The sequence below is a fragment of the Sparus aurata genome, chromosome 13 (genome assembly GCF_900880675.1).
Source record: "Sparus aurata chromosome 13, fSpaAur1.1, whole genome shotgun sequence".
NCBI classification, from domain to species: domain Eukaryota; kingdom Metazoa; phylum Chordata; class Actinopteri; order Spariformes; family Sparidae; genus Sparus; species Sparus aurata.
Window position 1 is genome coordinate 35,188,416 of NC_044199.1, and position 22,355 is coordinate 35,210,770.

Sequence of the window (22,355 nt, forward strand, 5' to 3'; positions counted from 1 at the left end):
TGTGATAGTCACCTCATACCCCGCTGCTCTAGAATCATCATTAGGCTCGGTCTGAGAGCCTCATTAAGACCCACTAAAGAGGTCATAAGTTCTGCTGGCGCTCTAATCAGAAGTGAAGTTTCACGCTCTGCTGCAGAGCCAGATTACAGTTTCATCTCCTCTGAGAACACAATCAAACACAATCAGACGGCTGTAATTATTCCAGATTAGACTGTTGATCACTGACACGGATCAGATACTGTACAATGATCATGATTTTACAGGAGCAAAAGGTGAGAGCCTGCTGCAGCGTAGTGACGGCGCCACAGAGTCATTATGACAGAAAGAGTTGAGCTGTGATGAACAGGACTACAGGCAGAAGGCGATCATCAGAGGAAACACAACACGAGTCTGAGGAATCAACACAACACGAGTCTGAGGAATCAACACAACACAAGTCTGAGGAATCAACACAAGTCTGAGGAATCAACACAACACCAGTCTGAGGAATCAACACAACACCAGTCTGAGGAATCAACACAACACGAGTCTGAGGAATCAACACAACACCAGTCTGAGGAATCAACACAACACAAGTCTGAGGAATCAACACAACACCAGTCTGAGGAATCAACACAACACAAGTCTGAGGAATCAACACAACACCAGTCTGAGGAATCAACACAACACCAGTCTGAGGAATCAACACAACACGAGTCTGAGGAATCAACACAACACCAGTCTGAGGAATCAACACAACACAAGTCTGAGGAATCAACACAACACAGTCTGAGGAATCAACACAACACGAGTCTGAGGAATCAACACAACACCAGTCTGAGGAATCAACACAACACCAGTCTGAGGAATCAACACAACACCAGTCTGAGGAATCAACACAACACCAGTCTGAGGAATCAACACAACACGAGTCTGAGGAATCAACACAACACGAGTCTGAGGAATCAACACAACACGAGTCTGAGGAATCAACACAACACGAGTCTGAGGAATCAACACAACACCAGTCTGAGGAATCAACACAACACGAGTCTGAGGAATCAACACAACACGAGTCTGAGGAATCAACACAACACCAGTCTGAGGAATCAACACAACACCAGTCTGAGGAATCAACACAACACGAGTCTGAGGAATCAACACAACACCAGTCTGAGGAATCAACACAACACCAGTCTGAGGAATCAACACAACACCAGTCTGAGGAATCAACACAACACCAGTCTGAGGAATCAACACAACACGAGTCTGAGGAATCAACACAACACCAGTCTGAGGAATCAACACAACACCAGTCTGAGGAATCAACACAACACGAGTCTGAGGACAACCCAACAGGTTTAAACAGAGTCAGAGACAACAAACAGACTTTTGTCTCTTCATATCTGGCAAATGAAAATCCAAATCTCACCTTCAGACACTGAAAGCTGAGTGTTCCCGACCTGTGGACTGACTGATGGAGGCAGAGGAAGAGGAGCTGCTCTTCTGCACATGTGATCATCAGCGCTCGTTAAAGAGGAAATACTGTAAGTCTCCTCCACCGGCTGCTCACACACGAGCCCAAGCTACCAATGAGCAGCGGTGTCCCAAGTCTGAAACTAAAGAGATCTCCATCAACCAATCACTGCTCAGTGTCCTCACAGACCTGAGGACCACTGAGTCCATGTTAACAGTGGAGGAGACAGCAGCAGGCTGGAGGATGACGGGACAGACACCACACAGGGCCCTGTCTCAGGGCTCACCTACACCTCTGACGTCTCTGAGGACCGATGTCTGTCTCTGGTAGAGGACTGATGTCCATCTCATAGGTAGAGGACCGATGTCCGTCTCATAGGTAGAGGACTGATGTCCGTCTCATAGGTAGAGGACTGATGTCCGTCTCATAGGTAGAGGACCGATGTCCATCTCATAGGTAGAGGACCGATGTCCGTCTCATAGGTAGAGGACCGATGTCTGTGTCTGGTAGAGGACTGATGTCCATCTCATAGGTAGAGGACCGATGTCCGTCTCATAGGTAGAGGACTATGGTCCGTCTCATAGGTAGAGGACCGATGTCTGTCTCTGGTAGAGGACTGATGTCCATCTCATAGGTAGAGGACCGATGTCCATCTCATAGGTAGAGGACCGATGTCTGTCTCTGGTAGAGGACTGATGTCCATCTCATAGGTAGAGGACCGATGTCCATCTCATAGGTAGAGGACCGATGTCTGTCTCTGGTAGAGGACTGATGTCCATCTCATAGGTAGAGGACCGATGTCTGTCTCATAGGTAGAGGACCGATGTCTGTCTCTGGTAGAGGACTGATGTCCATCTCATAGGTAGAGGACCGATGTCCGTCTCATAGGTAGAGGACTGATGTCCGTCTCATAGGTAGAGGGCCGATGTCTGTCTCATAGGTAGAGGACTGATGTCTGTCTCATAGGTAGAGGACTAAGGTCCGTCTCATAGGTAGAGGACCGATGTCTGTCTCTGGTAGAGGACTGATGTCCATCTCATAGGTAGAGGACCGATGTCCATCTCATAGGTAGAGGACCGATGTCCGTCTCATAGGTAGAGGACCGATGTCCGTCTCATAGGTAGAGGACCGATGTCTGTCTCTGGTAGAGGACCGATGTCCATCTCATAGGTAGAGGACCGATGTCCATCTCATAGGTAGAGGACCGATGTCTGTCTCATAGGTAGCGGACCGATGTCCATCTCATAGGTAGAGGACTAAGGTCCGTCTCATAGGTAGAGGACCGATGTCTGTCTCTGGTAGAGGACCGATGTCCATCTCATAGGTAGAGGACCGATGTCCATCTCATAGGTAGAGGACCGATGTCTGTCTCATAGGTAGCGGACCGATGTCCATCTCATAGGTAGAGGACCGATGTCTGTCTCTGGTAGAGGACTGATGTCCATCTCATAGGTAGAGGACCGATGTCCATCTCATAGGTAGAGGACCGATGTCTGTCTCATAGGTAGCGGACCGATGTCCATCTCATAGGTAGAGGACCGATGTCTGTCTCATAGGTAGCGGACCGATGTCCATCTCATAGGTAGAGGACCGATGTCTGTCTCTGGTAGAGGACTGATGTCCATCTCATAGGTAGAGGACCGATGTCCATCTCATAGGTAGAGGACCGATGTCTGTCTCATAGGTAGAGGACCGATGTCCGTCTCATAGGTAGCGGACCGATGTCCGTCTCATAGGTAGAGGACTGATGTCCGTCTCATAGGTAGAGGACCGATGTCCGTCTCTAAGGTAGAGGACCGATGTCCGTCTCACGTTGATGACACAAACAGAGGTCAGGATGTGATGAGTCAGCTCTCCTGTGTCCTCACACCTCGTAATCTCACAAATCAAATGTAAAAGCTGTGACTATTTGTTGGCAGACGGCGGGGGACACAGTGCTGAGCTTGTTGTCCCGGTGAGGTTGCCAGGTTTTGCAGCACCAGAGCAGCCCGGCTATCTCTGCCAACCTGCAGCCGACACGCTGCACTGGAGCGGTGGGTGGTCCAACTGTTGATCACACACAGAAATAGTTTCTCTCCTGATCCAACAGATTGTTACGGTCTGAATATATATTCAGTGTTTACTGTGTTAAAAACAACACGTCCTGTGTGACATCAGCTCAGAGACAACATGTGTCAGTGTGAGCACAAGAAAACAGAAGACTCCATGTAGTCCTTCAGCTCAGAGCCGGGCTGGCTGTGTCAGGATCAGCTTTGTCAGGATCAGCTGTGTCAGGTCCACCGTCTCATCTGTCTCTTTCTGTCTTTAGACTTCATGAAGCTCTGGGACTTTTCTCTGAACTAAACACAAACATGTTTCCTCCTCATCATCCTCTTCCTGACTCTGTTGATTACAACTGTCACATTATGTAAATACAGCATTCTGTTTATGTTTCATCCTGACAGTCAGACAGACAGACACACACACACACACACACACACACACACACACAGGCAGGCAGGCAGGCAGGCAGGCAGGCAGGCAGCCAGACAGACTGTTTAGCTCCTCCCCTCAGTGCACTGACACGTTCAGCATGTTTACAGGAATCTGGCAGCGTCTCAATAAAAGTGACACCTGAGGGACGAGCTGTCTGTTCAGCCATATTCAATTTGTCTTTCAGGCCAACAAACTACGAACCAAGACGCTGCACAACACACTCAACCCCGTGTGGAGCGAGACCCTGACCTACTACGGTATCACAGACGAGGATATGGTCCGAAAAACACTCAGGTACGCTCACCTGTGTTGTCATCCATCAGGTGTGTGTGTGAGCACCGGTCTCTGGAGGTAAATCTCTCCAACAAAGTCTGAACGTGACAGCAGACATTTCAACAGTGACCATGTTGTTGTTCCTCCTCACTACGACTTACCATTCATGTTAGTGCGAATGTGTGATTTCCTCTCGTCAGTTTAACAGAAGGGAAACTCTGTGTGTGTGTGTGTGTGTGTGTGTGTGATGACTTCCTGTTTGTTGTGTTTCACTACAACACCTGAGAATAAACCTGCGAACACAACGTTCTCTGATAAATCTGTTACACAAGTCGAGTGTTACTTCACTCTTCTTTATTTTTACCAAAGTGTTCACGCTGAGCCTGAAGCAGCTTATGTAACGTTTACACTTCAGTCTGCTGTACATCACAACCACCTCCCAGAGTCCTCAGTGTGTGTGCAGTGCTGTCTGTTTGTTGAACATACAGCCACAGACCGCTGTCTGAGACTGTGTTTCATCATCTGTCAGCATGAAACCACTGGATATGTTTATCAAGATGTCAGAAGAATGTGGCAATCATTGGAGAGACTTTGTCACAGTTTGTATTTTCATCTGATGTTGGGACATGATTGCTATCAAGATGGCTGCCATGCTGGAGACCACTGGTCAAGATGATGTTTTAAAGTTTGTAAGCATGAAACCACTGGATAACTTTAACGAGACTGGACAACACCAGCTGTGTTTGTAGAGACAGAACCAGGTACTTTAAGACCAGTGAGTCTACACGACAGTCCCATGATGCAATGCGTCATATTTTATAGATGCTGCACCTTTTATTGATGAGAGAAGACCAATGATAATCCATCTACTGCCCACTACAGTAAAACATTGGTTCCAGTATGAAGGAAAGCTGTTTAATTTCATGAACATGACAACAACCTGTACAGTTTAAATCAAATGTTGATTTATTAATGAATGATAAACTGATTATTGTGTTTATCTAATCATTACACTGTGTTTTGCCATGTTGTATTGTGACGTGTTGTGTTATGTCGTATTGTACAGTGACGTATTGTGTTGCGCTGTGTTGTATTGTGACTATTATGTTGTGCCGTGTTGTGCCATGTCGATGTGCCGTGCTGAGTTGTGCCGTGTTGTGCTGTGCTGTGTTGTGCCATGTCGATGTGCCGTGCTGAGTTGTGCCGTGTTGTATTGTGACATGTTGTCTTGTGCTGTGATGTGTTGTGTTGTGCTGCAGGAGGAGAAGAAGTGTGTATTGTTAGAGAAACAACAGTGGATGCTGTCGAAGACGATGTGATGGACAGCTGTCTGCGCACAGTCCTCATTAAACATCTTCCAGGAACAACACAATGAGACAGACGCTCTGCTCCTCTCTGTCTCTAAATCAAAATGTGGACTCAGCTCCACCTGTGCTGGTAGCAGATAAGATATTTGATCTGCTGGAACTCTGATTACAATGCTCACACACACACACACACACACACACACACACACACACGTCTGTGTCCAATTATGCAGTGAAACACACTTGAAACAGGTCGTACTCCACAACAGCAGGAGTAAGAACATGTCCAGTCAGACTGCTTTATGCATCACACAACACCTGACCAACATTGTCAACATGTGGAAGGCAAAGCTGCAGATCAGTGTCCTCCTGTAGTCTCTGTCCTCCTGTGGTCTCTGTCCTACTGTAGTCTCTGTCCTCCTGTGGTCTGTGGGCGATGACGATGGGGCGATGATGATGGGGGATGACTATGGGGCGATGATGATGGGGGATGATGGGGGACGATGATGGGGGTGATGATGGGGATGACGATGGGGGATGATCATGGGGGATGATGGGGGACGGTGATGGGGCGATTATGGGGGACGATGATGGGGCGATAATGGGGGACGATGATAGGACACTGATGGGGGACAATGATGGGGCAATAATGGGGGGGGCGATAATGGGGGACGATGATGGGGGATGATGGGGGATGATGATGGGACAATGATGGGATGATGATGGGGCATTGATAGGGGACGATGGTGGGGGACGATGATGGGGGACAGTGATGGGACGATGATGGGGGATGATGATGGGGCGATGGTGAGGGACGACGATGGGGGATGATGATGGGGGACAGTGATGGGACGATGATGAGGGACGACAATGGGGGCGATGGTGAGGGACGACGATGGGGGGCAATGATGGGACGATGATGACGATGATGGGAAGATAATGGGGGCGATGAAGGGGATGACGATGGGCGATGATGATGGGGGACGATGATGAGGGGTTGATGATGAGACGATGATGGGGGACAATGAAGGGGATGACGATGGGGCGATGACGATGGGGCGATGATGATGGGGGATGATGATGGGGGATGATGGGGGATGATGATGGGACAATGATGGGATGATGATGGGGCATTGATAGGGGACGATGGTGGGGGACGATGATGGGGGACGATGATGGGGCGATGATGGGGGACGATGGTGGGGGATGATGATGGGGACGATGATAGGGGACAGTGATGGGACGATGATGGGGCGATGATGGGGGAAGATGATGGGGACGATGATGGGACGATGATGGGGGATGATGATGGGGCGATGGTGAGGGACGACGATGGGGGATGATGATGGGGGACAGTGATGGGACGATGATGAGGGACGACAATGGGGGCGATGGTGAGGGACGACGATGGGGGGCAATGATGGGACGATGATGACGATGATGGGAAGATAATGGGGGCGATGAAGGGGATGACGATGGGCGATGATGATGGGGGACGATGATGAGGGGTTGATGATGAGACGATGATGGGGGACAATGAAGGGGATGACGATGGGGCGATGACGATGGGGCGATGATGATGGGGGATGATGATGGGGGATGATGATGGGACGATGATGGGGGACGATGATGGGGCGATGATGGGGGAAGATGATGGGGGACGATGATGGGACGATGATGGGGGATGATGATGGGGCGATGGTGAAGGACGACGATGGGGGATGATGATGGGGGACAGTGATGGGACGATGATGAGGGACGACAATGGGGGCGATGGTGAGGGACGACGATGGGGGGCAATGATGGGACGATGATGACGATGATGGGAAGATAATGGGGGCGATGAAGGGGATGACGATGGGCGATGATGATGGGGTACAATGATGAGGGGTTGATGATGAGACGATGATGGGGGACAATGAAGGGGATGACGATGGGGCGATGACGATGGGGCGATGATGATGGGGGATGATGATGGGGGATGATGATGGGACGATGATGGGGGACGATGATGGGGATGATGATGGGGCGATGATGATGGGGGTGATGATGGGGATGACGATGGGGGATGATCATGGGGGATGATGGGGGACGGTGATGGGGCGATTATGGGGGCGATAATGGGGGACGATGATAGGACACTGATGGGGGATAATGATGGGGCAATAATGGGGGGCAATAATGGGGGACGATGATGGGGGCTATGATGGGGGATGATGATGGGACAATGATGGGATGATGATGGGGCATTGATAGGGGACGATGGTGGGGGATGATGATGGGGACGATGATAGGGGACAGTGATGGGACGATGATGGGGCGATGATGGGGGAAGATGATGGGGATGATAATGGGACGATGATGGGGGATGATGATGGGGCGATGGTGAGGGACGACGATGGGGGATGATGATCGGGGACAGTGATGGGACGATGATGGGGGACGACAATGGGGGCGATGGTGAGGGACGACGATGGGGGGCAATGATGGGACGATGATGACGATGATGGGGGACGATGATGGGGAGATGATGGGGACGATGATGGAACAATGATAGGGGACGATGGTTTGGGGCGATGATGGGGACAATGATGGGGCAATGATGGGGCGTTGATGGGGGATGATGATGGGAGACAATAATGAAATGATGATGGGGGCTTGATAGGGGACGATGATTGGGGCAATTATGGGGGACGATGATGGGGGCGATAATGGTGGAAGATGATAGGACGATGATGAGGGACAATGATGGGTCGATAATGGGGGACGGTGATGGGGGATGATGATGGGACAGTGATGGGACGATGATGGGGCGATGATGGGGGAAGATGATGGGGATGATAATGGGACGATGATGGGGGATGATGATGGGGCGATGGTGAGGGACATCGATGGGGGATGATGATCGGGGACAGTGATGGGACGATGATGGGGGACGACAATGGGGGGCGATGGTGAGGGACGACGATGGGGGGCAATGATGGGACGATGATGACGATGATGGGGGACGATGATGGGGAGATGATGGGGACGATGATGGAACAATGATAGGGGACGATGGTTTGGGGCGATGATGGGGACAATGATGGGGCAATGATGGGGCGTTGATGGGGGATGATGATGGGAGACAATAATGAAATGATGATGGGGGCTTGATAGGGGACGATGATTGGGGCAATTATGGGGGACGATGATGGGGCGATAATGGTGGAAGATGATAGGACGATGATGAGGGACAATGATGGGTCGATAATGGGGGACGGTGATGGGGGATGATGATGGGACAGTGATGGGACGATGATGGGGCGATGATGGGGGAAGATGATGGGGACGATGATGGGACGATGATGGGGGATGATGATGGGGCGATGGTGAGGGACGACGATGGGGGATGATGATGGGGGACAGTGATGGAACGATGATGGGGGACGACAATGGGGGCGATGGTGAGGGACGACGATGGGGGGCAATGATGGGACGATGATGACGATGATGGGGGACGATGATGGGGAGATGATGGGGACGATGATGGAACAATGATAGGGGACGATGGTTTGGGGCGATGATGGGGACAATGATGGGGCAATGATGGGGCGTTGATAGGGGATGATGATGGGGGACAATAATGGGATGATGATGGGGGCTTGATAGGGGACGATGATTGGGGCAATTATGGGGGACGATGATGGGGCGATAATGGTGGAAGATGATAGGACGATGATGAGGGACAATGATGGGTCGATAATGGGGGACGATGATGGGGGATGATGATGGGACAGTGATGGGACGATGATGGGGCGATGATGGGGGAAGATGATGGGGACGATGATGGGACGATGATGGGGGATGATGATGGGGCGATGGTGAGGGACGACGATGGGGGACGACGATGGGGGATGATGATGGGGGACAGTGATGGGACGATGATGGGGGACGACAATGGGGGCGATGGTGAGGGACGACGATGGGGGGCAATGATGGGACGATGATGACGATGATGGGGGACGATGATCGGGCGATAATGGTGGAAGATGATTGGACGATGATGAGGGACAATGATGGGTCGATAATGGGGGACGATGATGGGGCTATGATGGGGGACGATGATGGGACAATGATGTGATGATGATGGGGCATTGATAGGGGACGATGGTGGGGGACGATGATGGGGACATTAATGGGACTATGATGGGGGACAATAGGGGGGCGATGGTGAGGGACGACTATGGGGAATGATGATGGGGCGATGATGGGACGATGATGGGGGACGATGATGGGGGCGATGATGGGTGACGATGATGGGGCGATGATGGGGGACGATGGTGGGGCGATGATGGGGGACGATGGTGGGGAGATGATGGGGACGATGATGGGGCAATGATGGGGCGTTGATAGGGGATGATGATGGGGGACAATAATGGGATGATGATGGGGGGCTTGATAGGGGACGATGATTGGGGCAATTATGGGGGACGATGATGGGGCGATAATGGTGGAAGATGATAGGACGATGATGAGGGACAATGATGGGTCGATAATGGGGGACGATGATGGGGGATGATGATGGGACAGTGATGGGACGATGATGGGGCGATGATGGGGGAAGATGATGGGGACGATGATGGGACGATGATGGGGGATGATGATGGGGCGATGGTGAGGGACGACGATGGGGGATGATGATGGGGGACAGTGATGGGACGATGATGGGGGACGACAATGGGGGCGATGGTGAGGGACGACGATGGGGGGCAATGATGGGACGATGATGGGGGACGATGATGGGGAGATGATGGGGACGATGATGGAACAATGATAGGGGACGATGGTTTGGGGCGATGATGGGGACAATGATGGGGCAATGATGGGGCGTTGATAGGGGATGATGATGGGGGACAGTAATAGGATGATGATGGGGGCTTGATAGGGGACGATGATTGGGGCAATTATGGGGGACGATGATGGGGCGATAATGGTGGAAGATGATAGGACGATGATGAGGGACAATGATGGGTCGATAATGGGGGACGATGATGGGGCTATGATGGGGGACGATGATGGGACAATGATGTGATGATGATGGGGCATTGATAGGGGACGATGGTGGGGGACGATGATGGGGACATTAATGGGACTATGATGGGGGACGATGATGGGGGCGATGGTGAGGGACGACTATGGGGAATGATGATGGGGCGATGATGGGACGATGATGGGGGACGATGATGGGGGCGATGATGGGTGACGATGATGGGGGCGATGATGGGGGACGATGGTGGGGCGATGATGGGGGACGATGGTGGGGAGATGATGGGGACGATGATGAAACAATGATAGGGGACCATAGTTTGGGGCGATGATGGGATGATGATGGGGACAAAGATAGGGCAATGATGGGGCATTGATAGGGGATGATGATGGGGCACAATAATGGGATGATGATGGGGGCTTGATAGGGGACGATGATTGGGGCAATTATGGGGACGATGATGGGGCGATAATGGTGGAAGATGATAGGACGATGATGAGGGACAATGATGGGGCGATAATGGGGGACGATGATGGGGCTATGATGGGGGACGATGATGGGACAATGATGGGACAATGATGTGATGATGATGGGGCATTGATAGGGGACGATGGTGGGGGACGATGATGGGGACATTAATGGGACTATGATGGGGGATGATGATGGGGCGATGGTGAGGGACGACGATGGGGGATGATGATGGGGGTGATGATGGGACGATGATGGGATGATGATGGGGTACAGTGATGGGACGATGATGGGAGACGATGATGGGGGATGATGATGGGGGCGATGATGGGTGACGATGATGGGGCGATGATGGGGGACGATGGTGGGATGATGATGGGGGACAGTGATGGGACAATGATGGGAGACGATGATGGGGGTAATGGTGAGGGATGAGGATGGGGCCGATGATGGGGGAAGACGATGGGGGACGATGGTGGGGGCAATGTTGAGGGACGATGATGGGGCGATGATTGGGGATGATGGTGGGGGTGATGATGGGGGGCAATAATGGGGGGCGATGATGAGGGACAATGATGGGGTGAAGATGGGGCGATGATGGGGGTGATGATGGGGGGCGATGATGGGGCCGATGATGGGGGGCAATAATGGGGGCGATGATGGGGGACGGTGATGGGGGGTGATGATAGGGGGTGATGATAGGGGGCGATGGCCTCCAGGTGTACAATTTTTGGTTTTATGGACTGAAGTCTCCCAGGACAAATGTTTGACCCGCTCTACTCCTGACAGGATCTCAGTGTGTGATGAGGACAAATTCCGCCACAACGAGTTCATCGGGGAAACAAGGATCCCTCTGAAGAAGCTGAAGCCCAACCAGACCAAAAACTTCAACAACTGCCTGGAGAAACAGTTACCTGTGAGTGCTGTACACACACACACACACACACACACACACACCTATGTGTTTCCATGGTACTAGACGCAAGTGACTTACAGGTACACTGCTGCTCATTAATATACACAACATGTACTCCAACTTAGACTTAATACCACACAACAGTATTAAGTAGTATGTGCTACATTCTATACACTATACAGTACAGTACTGTACATACTATAATGTACCGTACTACAATGTACATGCTATAATGTACCGTACAAGAAAGTACATGCTATAATGTACCGTACTACAATGTACATACTATAATGTACCGTACAAGAAAGTACATGCTATAATGTACCGTACTATAATGTACATGCTATAATGTACCATACTAAAATGTACATGCTATAATGTACATGCTATAATGTGCATGCTATAATGTACTGTACTATAATGTATATGCTATAATGTACATTCTGTAATGTACCATACTATAATGTACATTCTGTAATGTACCGTACTATAATGTACATTCTGTAATGTACCGTACTATAATGTACATGCTATAATGTACATGCTATAATGTACATGCTACAATGTACCATACTATAATGTACATGCTACAATGCACATGCTATAATGTACATACCATAATGTACATTCTATAATGTACATGCTATAATGTGCGCACTATAATGTACATGCTATAATGTACTGTGCTAAATGTACATGCTATAATGTACATACTATAATGTACTGTGCTATAATGTACATGCTTTAATGTACATACCATAATGTACATTCTATAATGTACATGCTATAATGTGCGCACTATAATGTACATGCTATAATGTACTGTGCTATAATGTACATGCTATAACGTACATGCTAAAATGTACGTTCTATGATGTACAAACCATAATGTACATTCTATAATGTACATGCTATAATGTGCGTACTATGTGTGTACTATAATGTACGTGCTATAATGTACATACCATAATGTACATTCTTTAATGTACATGCTATAATGTACTGTACTATAATGTACATACGATTATGTACTGTACTATATTGTACATACTATAATGTACATGCTACAATGTACTGTACTATAATATACATGCTATAATATACATACTATAATGTACATGCTAAAATGTACATGCTATAATATACATACTATAATATACATGCTATAATATACATACTATAATGTACATGCTATAATATACATTCTATAATGTACATGCTATAATATACATACTATAATGTACATGCTACAATGTACCATACTATAATGTACCATATTATAATGTACGTGCTATAATGTACTGTACTATAATGTACATGCTATAATGTACATGCTACAATGTACATGCTATAATGTACATGCTATAATGTACCATACTATAAAGTACATACTATAATATACATGCTATAATGTACTGTACTGTAATAAGCTGTGTGGTTCCACAGGCAACGCATTTACAGGTTTTATTCATCATTAAATGTTCCACAGTTTAATTCTGAAGCTCTTCATGTGTTAAAAATGAGACTACAGAGGTTGTCGGGGACATTAAACGTCCTCACAGCGAACACGGTGACTCATCTACTCACTAGTGCGTCTTTACAGGCCACTTTAGTTACACACTGTTCTAACCCTAACCCTAACCCTTTACAACTTGTACATTGATCAGTTTATAGAAAACCTGGATAGCACTCGGCAGTAGGACTCTTAGTGGTGGTGACGTTTAAGTCTTGTGACCATGATGTCGTCTGTTTGTAGCCTAAAATTAGCTTCTTACTGCTACAGAGTTAATTTACGTTCATCTGTGAAGATTATCTGGATGAACAGAACCTGAAAGGATCAGAACCTTGTTTATTTTTCAAAAATTGGGATCAGTACATAGAAGAGACTAGAAATACCTAATTGTTTATTGTGGAGGGATTAATGATGATAAAGGTTCTGTTCCATACATCACTTGTTCAGGTCTAGTACAGAGCACAGAATCTATGATTATTACTGTGGACCGCACCACAGATCAGAGCCGGAGTGGGTTATGTGCTTGGAGAGATCAGAGTGGAGTATCATCAACCTGTGAGGGGATATCTGCTGACTGCCCACAGAGTTTATGTTTAATGTTAAAATGAACACAGTGGAGGGTGGATGCTGTAGGGTGGAGGGTGGAGGATAAATGATGGAGGGTGGAGGATAGATGATGGAAGGTGGATGCTGTAGGGTGGAGGGTGGAGGATAGATGATGGAAGGTGGATGCTGTAGGGTGGAGGGTAGAGGATAGATGATGGAAGGTGGATGCTGTAGGGTGGAGGGTGGAGGATAGATGATGGAAGGTGGATGCTGTAGGGTGGAGGGTGGAGGATAGATGATGGAAGGTGGATGCTGTAGGGTGGAGGGTGGAGGATAGATGATGGAAGGTGAATGCTGTAGGGTGGAGGGTAGAGGATAGATGATGGAAGGTGGATGCTGTAGGGTGGAGGGTGGAGGATAGATGATGGAAGGTGGATGCTGTAGGGTGGAGGGTAGAGGATAGATGATGGAAGGTGGATGCTGTAGGGTGGAGGGTGGAGGATAGATGATGGAAGGTGGATGCTGTAGGGTGGAGGGTGGAGGATAGATGATGGAAGGTGGATGCTGTAGGGTGGAGGGGTGGAGGATAGATGATGGAAGGTGAATGTTGTAGGGTGGAGGGTAGAGGATAAATGATGGAGGGTGGAGGATGAAATGTGGATGCTGTAGGGTGGAGGGTGGAGGATAAATGATGGAGGGTGGAGGATAGATGATGGAAGGTGGATGCTGTAGGGTGGAGGGTGGAGGATAGATGATGGAAGGTGGATGCTGTAGGGTGGAGGGTAGAGGATAGATGATGGAAGGTGGATGCTGTAGGGTGGAGGGTGGAGGATAGATGATGGAAGGTGGATGCTGTAGGGTGGAGGGTGGAGGATAGATGATGGAAGGTGAATGCTGTAGGGTGGAGGGTGGAGGATAGATGATGGAAGGTGGATGCTGTAGGGTGGAGGGTGGAGGATAGATGATGGAAGGTGGATGCTGTAGGGTGGAGGGTGGAGGATAGATGATGGAAGGTGGATGCTGTAGGGTGGAGGGTGGAGGATAAATGATGGAGGGTGGAGGATGAAATGTGGATGCTGTAGGATGGAGGGTGGAGGGTGTTCTGATCTCAGGACGCTCTCAGAACATGTGTGTTGTCTATCAGCACAGTCACAACCTGACGTCTCTGATTTCCTCTTGTGAAGCTCTTTGTAACACTGCGTGGGTTGTTCAGGATTTGAGGCTGTAAATGCGAGTAACAGGAAGCCGGGCCAGCACCGGCCCGTCTCCTGCCAAAGTCCTGGTGGATCCCTCAGATCAGCGACTCACAGAGAGCAGCAGGGCGGTGGTGCTGATGCAAGAGAAGAGGCCACGGCTGACGGAGTGCTGGCATTCAGGCCCAACACACAAACATGTTCTGAAACACTGAGGCCAAAGACTGCAGCAGAACCAGTCTGAGTCCAGAGTCCAACAGTCTGACACTCAGCAGGACCGTGTGGGCGTGGTCTGAGGAGGTTTGATTGACAGCTCTGGCAGCATTTTGAATCAAATGTTGCCAGACTTTGGTTGGTGCACAGATTGAGTCCCGCCCACTTCACACCAGCAACAAAACAAACACAAGATCAGAAATCTGTCATGTGACCAGAATTTTTCTAACTTTGGCAGAATGTGTGTTCAGGACCCAGCAGCCCCGTCAGAGGCTGGTGGAGGGTTTCAGGACCTTTAATGAAAAGGCTCACTGAATATCAGACGATCATAACAGCCTGGTTCGATTGTAGCTGTATTTACAAAACCAGCATGACTTCTTGAAGTGAGAGAAGTCCGAGCTACGTAACATACGTAAAAGATGAAGTTAGTTGTTACCGACTTCCTTCGTCGGCCACAGGGCCACGAGCCTGCAAACATTTCAGATAGAACCACATCAGCAGGTCCAACGTTTACATCTCACTGATCAAGTGTCAGTGTCTCAGGAGTGAACAAACTCTTTCACAGTGTCGTGACTCGTCTGGATCTCTTGCTGTGGACTAAACATCCTCACCCCTCGGCCTCTCTGCTAACGGCTGTAACCTTTAGTTTGGCCTCTCCAACAGTTGGAGCACAGCAGCATCATTACAGCAGGAGCCGACACAACAACAGCTTTTACATGCACGGAAACGAGACAGGGCGAGACTCCGAGTGGTGATCGGCTCTGAGGTCAACCTTTAATTGTCGAGCAACAGAAGTACATTACACAGGTCCAACAATCACTGGCAGACAAACTGCTGGATCAGAACCTCCTGCTGTCTGCTGGAGCAACACCAGGTCAGGGCTGCACACATCCAGCAGATAGTAACAGGTGAACGCAAGGACACACCTGTACAGGTAGTAACCTCAGGACAGACAAAGTCATTTTACTTAGTTACGTTCCCTCACAGTCTGTGTGTGTGTGTGTGTGTGTGTGTGTGTGTGTGTGTGTGTGTGTGTGTTGTGAGTGTGGTTCGGTCCACTCAGGTTCTTGTTCTCTGGCCTGAACGCTTCAATAAACTTTAGCAGGACCATAAATCCTCTGAGTTCACAGATTTCCTGACACAAGAAAGAAAAAGGTTTAAACGAAGACTTTGAGGCGACGTCCAATCAGAGTGTTTGTCTTTAACTATATATCAGCCTGTGACAGGTGAGTCCTCAGGTGTACCGGCTGACAATGAGGTGATTAAATGGTGGCTGCTCTGTTCTCCACACAGCAAACAGCCTCCTGTGTTTAGACACAAACTGCTCGTCTCGGACTTCAAGAGCCAGCAGAGCAGAAAGCTTTCGCCTTCAGCTCCTCTCTGTAAACACACCGGGCCGCACCGAGCCAGCAGGCATTTCCATCTGAAACTGGGCTTTCGTTGTTCTGGTGAGACTTTTGACAGCAGAGACAACAGAAACCTGTGAAAACCTCCAGCTTTGACAGAACAGTGTGTTTGTCTGAGTCGGCACTGCTACCCTGTAATCAGAGAAACCTTAAACATTTAGAATTTTATGAGGTGAAGCAGCGACGTCAGCATCACCAGACTAACTGAACACATGTAGTGATGTGAGAGTTGTTTCATGAGGAGAAACTGAACAAACTGAAACAGACACATTCTAAACATTAAATGTTCTACATGAACATCTTTGTGTCTGTTTGTCTCAGTGGTTCATTTGCATCCAGACACATGAAGTGAGCTGACTGAACAGAGTCTGTCTGTTTCCTGGTAAGGTCCAGACTAATACCTGGAACTCAGTCAATACACTGATAGTGTTGTGTTGTGTTGTGTTGCTGTTGTGTTGCCGGTGAGCAGTGGGCAGGCAGATGTATATCTCAGCCTGTTATTTTGCTCTGAATGATGTTCAGACAGTCACGTCGGAGGTGTCCGGTTATCCTGTGCGTTAAATTAAATTAATGGACATCCTCCAGCCGATCTTAATTGAGTTTTCCTCGAGGCAGCGGTACAATTAGCTGCAAATGTTCAGCGAACACTGATGCACAGCCGTCTGTTTGTTTATGTGAGCTGATGTTATGTTGGAGCAGACTGATGGAAACAGGAAGAGAAGGAGAACATGTCGTCACTGACGGTTAGAGTGTTTTTCTGTGATTAATGATGTCACATCAGTCTTTGTGTGGTGGAGCTTGTTTAAACGATGTTCTGTTGTTGGAGGACGGCTGGAGGCTGAATGTTGTGCTGTAAAGATGTGAGCACCTGTCAGGTGTGCAGACCTGGACACCATCCAGCCGCCTGAGGTTTCCTCTCTCTCTTTGTCTAGTATTCCTGTCAGCTACTGGTTTGTCACACATTTCCCAGAGTGCATCTTGTTGAAGGAGTCAGAGAGACAAAACGGCAGCAGGATGTCCTAAACATGGATAAACAGTAGAAGAGACGGGACTAAATGAATCTGACAGTAAACCGTCTGAAACGTGTTGGCGTGTCGGACGAGTCCAGAGAGACGTCTTGTAAAAGTCATCTGTGACTCACGTAGAGAGAGTCGGCGTCCTGCAGACATCTGATTAGCATTCTGCTGAGGACACTGTTGGACAGACTGGTGAGACCTCTGTCTTTTTATTATTCTCTGAATGTGGAGGATGTTTGGGCGTCAGAGTGACTGTGTGAGGACACACAAACAGTTTGTGATGAGTATTGATCCTGATTATCTGAAGCTTGATGACAGCCATCTGTGTATCATTCGTGAAGTTGTGTTAATAAGCTTCAAACTGCAGAAGAGTTTTTTGCACAATTATCCCAAAATTCTGCAAATTAGCTTCAAAGCCGGCTGTGACAACACAACTCTGTCAGACTCTCAGTTCAGCGTGCGTCCCGAGCTGCTCTCCACACCGCCACTTTCTGCCAGCGTGTCTTTAACACGACCGCTGGAGGCTAACATCGGCTGGTCCTGGTCTGAAACTCCTGTGTTAGAGACATAAACACGTGCAGTGCTCTAAGCTCCCAGTCTGGGCCACTAGCTGCACGGCTAACTGAGCTAACTGAGCTAACTGAGCTAACTGGCTAATGGCAGCTAGAGTGCCCCTATTTGTTTTGAATACAACATTTTGCATCCTTAAAATACAGTACAACAGGAAGTTCACTCAAAGATAAAACTAATAGATGCCACTGGTTTCCTTGAAGACCTCCTCAGCTCTGATTGGTTTGTGGTCCTGGTGCTCTTTGACAATGACATGTACCAAGTCTGTCAACAGGAAAACAGTCAAGTTCACCATGAGTTTTTAATTAGACCACAGATAAGACAAGTATAAGCAGCTAGCATGCTATTTCCTAACTGTTATGTTCAGTGGCTGTCTCGATAGGGCTCTGGGCTCGATAGCAGACTTCCAGCAGGGCAGCCCATCAACTACCCAGCCTTTCTGCTCAACTTAACGAGCCCAAAACGGTCCAGAGGATGAGTCACACCGAGAGCAGCAGCAGGAGACCAGGAGAGAGACAGAAGAAGTCGCTGTGTTTACCTGGAAACTACAGCTCATATAGCGCTGTATCAGAACGCAAAGACACAACTGGAGGTAACACAGGGGCCATTTTACTGGTTAAATAAAGCTGAATATGAAGACAAACAATAGTTACGTGCAAACTGTCGGGAGAAACTGTGACAGACTGACATGGGCTGTCGGTTTCCTCGGAAATGAACAATAATGGTGACAGCAACCACTGGAGTGACTCAGCGATGCTCCGACACACGCCTATCACATACTGTGTTCCTGTATTTTAACAGCTACTTACAATGAAAATAGTGTGAGTTAACAGTTTGAGTCAAATGTAGAGAATGTAACTGCTGAAGGCAACCAATCAAAGGCGGAGCAGGGTGGGCGGCACAAACACCCAGTGGGATCCATAATAACACCTCAGAGATTCATCAGTGTTATTTATGAAGTGGTGCTGATTGTCTTATAATACTGTAAATCTACATCTGACCAAAGACACAGAATTCAAACTGCTCTCTCTGGAAGTGTGCGTTAGTTGAGCTTCACAGCTCAGCCTGAGTCTCTATGAAGAGAAGCTGAATGAGACAGAAAACTAATGAATATCAATTTGAAGACAAACTGAACTGAGGCCCAGTCGTCCTCTGGTCGGGCCACTTTAAAGTAGCTCTTGATAAGCCTGGAGTTGTTAAGCCTCTGTGACTTCACTCTGCTGATATGGATGGTCTTATTCTGTAAATGTGCTTTAAAATAAATGCTGATGTACGGGAATATTGAGCCAATCAGCAGCTGCTAGGAAATTGCATTTCTAAGTCGTCGGTCATAGAAGTGAGAAATAAAGTTCAGATGGATCCTCAGGAGCCACGGCTGGAAAAAGTCCAGACTGTTCTGTGTCAGGATCCTGAAAGAAGCTGAGAGTCGGTCACGGTGGTAAAGACGATGATACATTTCCACTGATCATTAACAAGAAGCCAGTGGCTGACTGATGGTGGATCAGAACCTTGTTTCAGGCTGCAGCTTTAAATCAGGGATGAACAGATGATAATCAGTCGTACACCAGACTGCATGTCTGAGTAACACAAAGCTTCAAGCTGATCTCAGATCATCCAAACAGACGGTCAGTTTAATGTGAATGTGTGTGTGAAGGTTTGCTCTCCTGCTGAATCAGTGTGACGGTCGCCTGCCGACAGGTCAGGTGTCGGTTCAGATGTTTATCTGCTCTCTAAAGAACGCTGCAAATTAATTTTGATGAGGCCATTAACTATCTGTCTACAGCGGAGGTGACATCAATCAGCCAATCAGTGTTGGCTGATGTTCAACGAGGCAGAAGTGCTGAAGCTGCAGCACACTTCTGGTTCAGGTTTTAAACCTGGATTAAGTCTCTGGTGTACACAGTGACAACATGTCCAGGTAATGATTCTGCTGTCTACACGGGTTAACAGCATTATGAAATGAAAGCTGCAGGATTGAGAGACAGTCTCAGATGATTCATGAACACCTGCAGACGTTGTTCTGACTTCTCTTCCTGTCATTATTACTCTCTGCAGGTCAACAAGACCGAGGACAAGTCCCTGGAGGAGCGAGGACGCATCATGATCTCTCTCAAGTACAACACCCAGAAGTCGTGCCTGGTGGTGGGCATCATACGCTGCGCCCACCTCGCCGCCATGGATGCCAACGGCTTCTCCGACCCCTACGTCAAAACGTCAGTATGCAAACAGGAAGCCTCGCTTCTATCTGTACTAACATGCAGACAGTACAGCTCACCTCCGACCCGCTGCTCTCACTGTAGTTTCCTTCAGACTTTCTGGTCTCACTCTCACTTTTTTTTGAGGGTGGCTGTGACTCAGGGGTAGAGCCAGTGTCTTGTTTTTAGAAGGTCACTGGTTCAATTCCCCTGGTGTGCATGTCAAAGTGTCCTTGGGCAAGATACTGAAACCCAAACTGCTCCAGAACCGGTCGGAACGGTCGGATCCTGCCAGGCATGCCGGTCGGAACCTTGCATGGCAGCCGCCACCATCACTGTGAATGTATGTGTGAATTACTGTAAGTTGCTTTGGACAAAAGTGTCTGATAAATGTTCTAAAATGTAAAAAACTCTCACATCAGTGTTCTGATGGTCCCAACTGTTTCCTGACTCATCACACTTTATTGAAACGTGGTCACAGAGTTCCCAGCACTCATCAGTCAGCTCAGAGGCTGGAGTCTTATTCTAACCGCGCGGTGGAACCGTCATGAAATGTCTTTCAGAAGCAACTTAAGTAAATATTTAATATCAACACGAGACAGTGAACAGCCGTAATGTAACTGTGTCTGTCCACCAGTCTCCAGTCATTCACCCCCCTAACGGGGTGACGGAGGCCCACAGAGGTCAAAATTAAACAAAGAAAATCACCTTATAGAGATGAAACATGTGAGCAGTGTAGACAAAAGAAGATCAGTAAATATTCATCTAGGACTCAATGTGTTTGATCACTGCGACTAACAGTTATACGTCACTTTTTCTTGATGAATCATTTGATCGTAAAGATTTTTACAGTTCTTATTTCCCAAAATCCATTGAAATTTGAAATTTAGTTTATTTGAAAACAGGGACAGTGCACATTAATAACATTACTGCAAATGCGCCAGAATTAGCCAAGAGGCTATTTTTCATCTGTAGTCCCTAGACAGATGTTAAAGTCACCCTAAAAACAAAACAGAACATATAAAAAATAAGATTAAAATTACAAAATGACTAGCCAGGGCAATCTGCAAAACATGCACAGCAGTTAACAAACATGACAAAATAGCATATATAACATCAATTTAGAAAACATCATTCAAGACGCAAGACACATCACACCACAGCATGCAAGCAGAAGCACAAATACAGAATGCATGCAACACAATAAAAACAAGACCACAATAAGACATCACGCAGTTAAAAGAGAAGATGGCTACAGGTTCAGCACAGACGGACCGAGGACAGGACGGTGTAATCAAGTGTTGGTGCTGACAGAGCTGAGCACCAATTAACCATCTCTTCAAATGAGCTCTGAATAAACTATAGCTCTTCAGGTCTCTAATAGTTGCTGGGATGGAATTCCATTCTAGTGCAGCTCTAACAGAGAATGCAGACTGACTAAAAGAACTTTTCCTAAGTGGAATAATACAGTCTCCTCTTGCTGCACCTCTTGTGTTCTTATGTTGACGAACATTGTGACTATGAAAATCTTTGAATGAATATTGTGTACAATCTTTAAAAAAGACACAGAAAAAGTGAAAAACGTCTGTGGCTGTAGCTCCTCCTCCCGAGACTCTGCTCATAAACATGACATGTGAACATGATAGACACCAGTTGTAGAAACGTTGACACAATACGTTTGAACTATAGGGCCTGGACTTTAACACGTTAATTACGATTAATTAATTACACAAAAAATAACGCGTTAAAAAAATTAACGCATTTTAATCGCACTAATTT

At 47.9% G+C, this 22,355-nt stretch overlaps 2 protein-coding genes across 2 annotated transcripts in view; both read left to right on the forward strand.

Annotated features, from left to right (window-relative positions):
* The window catches only part of doc2b (double C2-like domains, beta), a 94,324-nt gene extending 73,541 nt beyond the window's left edge, over positions 1-20,783 (forward strand). Inside the window, exons 4-6 of the mRNA XM_030437051.1 lie at positions 4,116-4,225; positions 11,798-11,924; positions 20,437-20,783. Coding sequence (XP_030292911.1) covers positions 4,116-4,225; positions 11,798-11,924; positions 20,437-20,745 — 546 coding nt within the window. The 3' untranslated portion in view covers positions 20,746-20,783. The remainder of the gene's footprint in view (positions 1-4,115; positions 4,226-11,797; positions 11,925-20,436) is intronic.
* A 90-nt stretch (positions 20,784-20,873) lies between these two features.
* Positions 20,874-22,355, forward strand: part of castor2 (cytosolic arginine sensor for mTORC1 subunit 2) — a 6,643-nt gene continuing 5,161 nt past the window's right edge. Inside the window, exon 1 of the mRNA XM_030437549.1 lies at positions 20,874-20,935. Within this exon, the coding sequence (XP_030293409.1) occupies positions 20,874-20,935 (62 nt within the window). The remainder of the gene's footprint in view (positions 20,936-22,355) is intronic.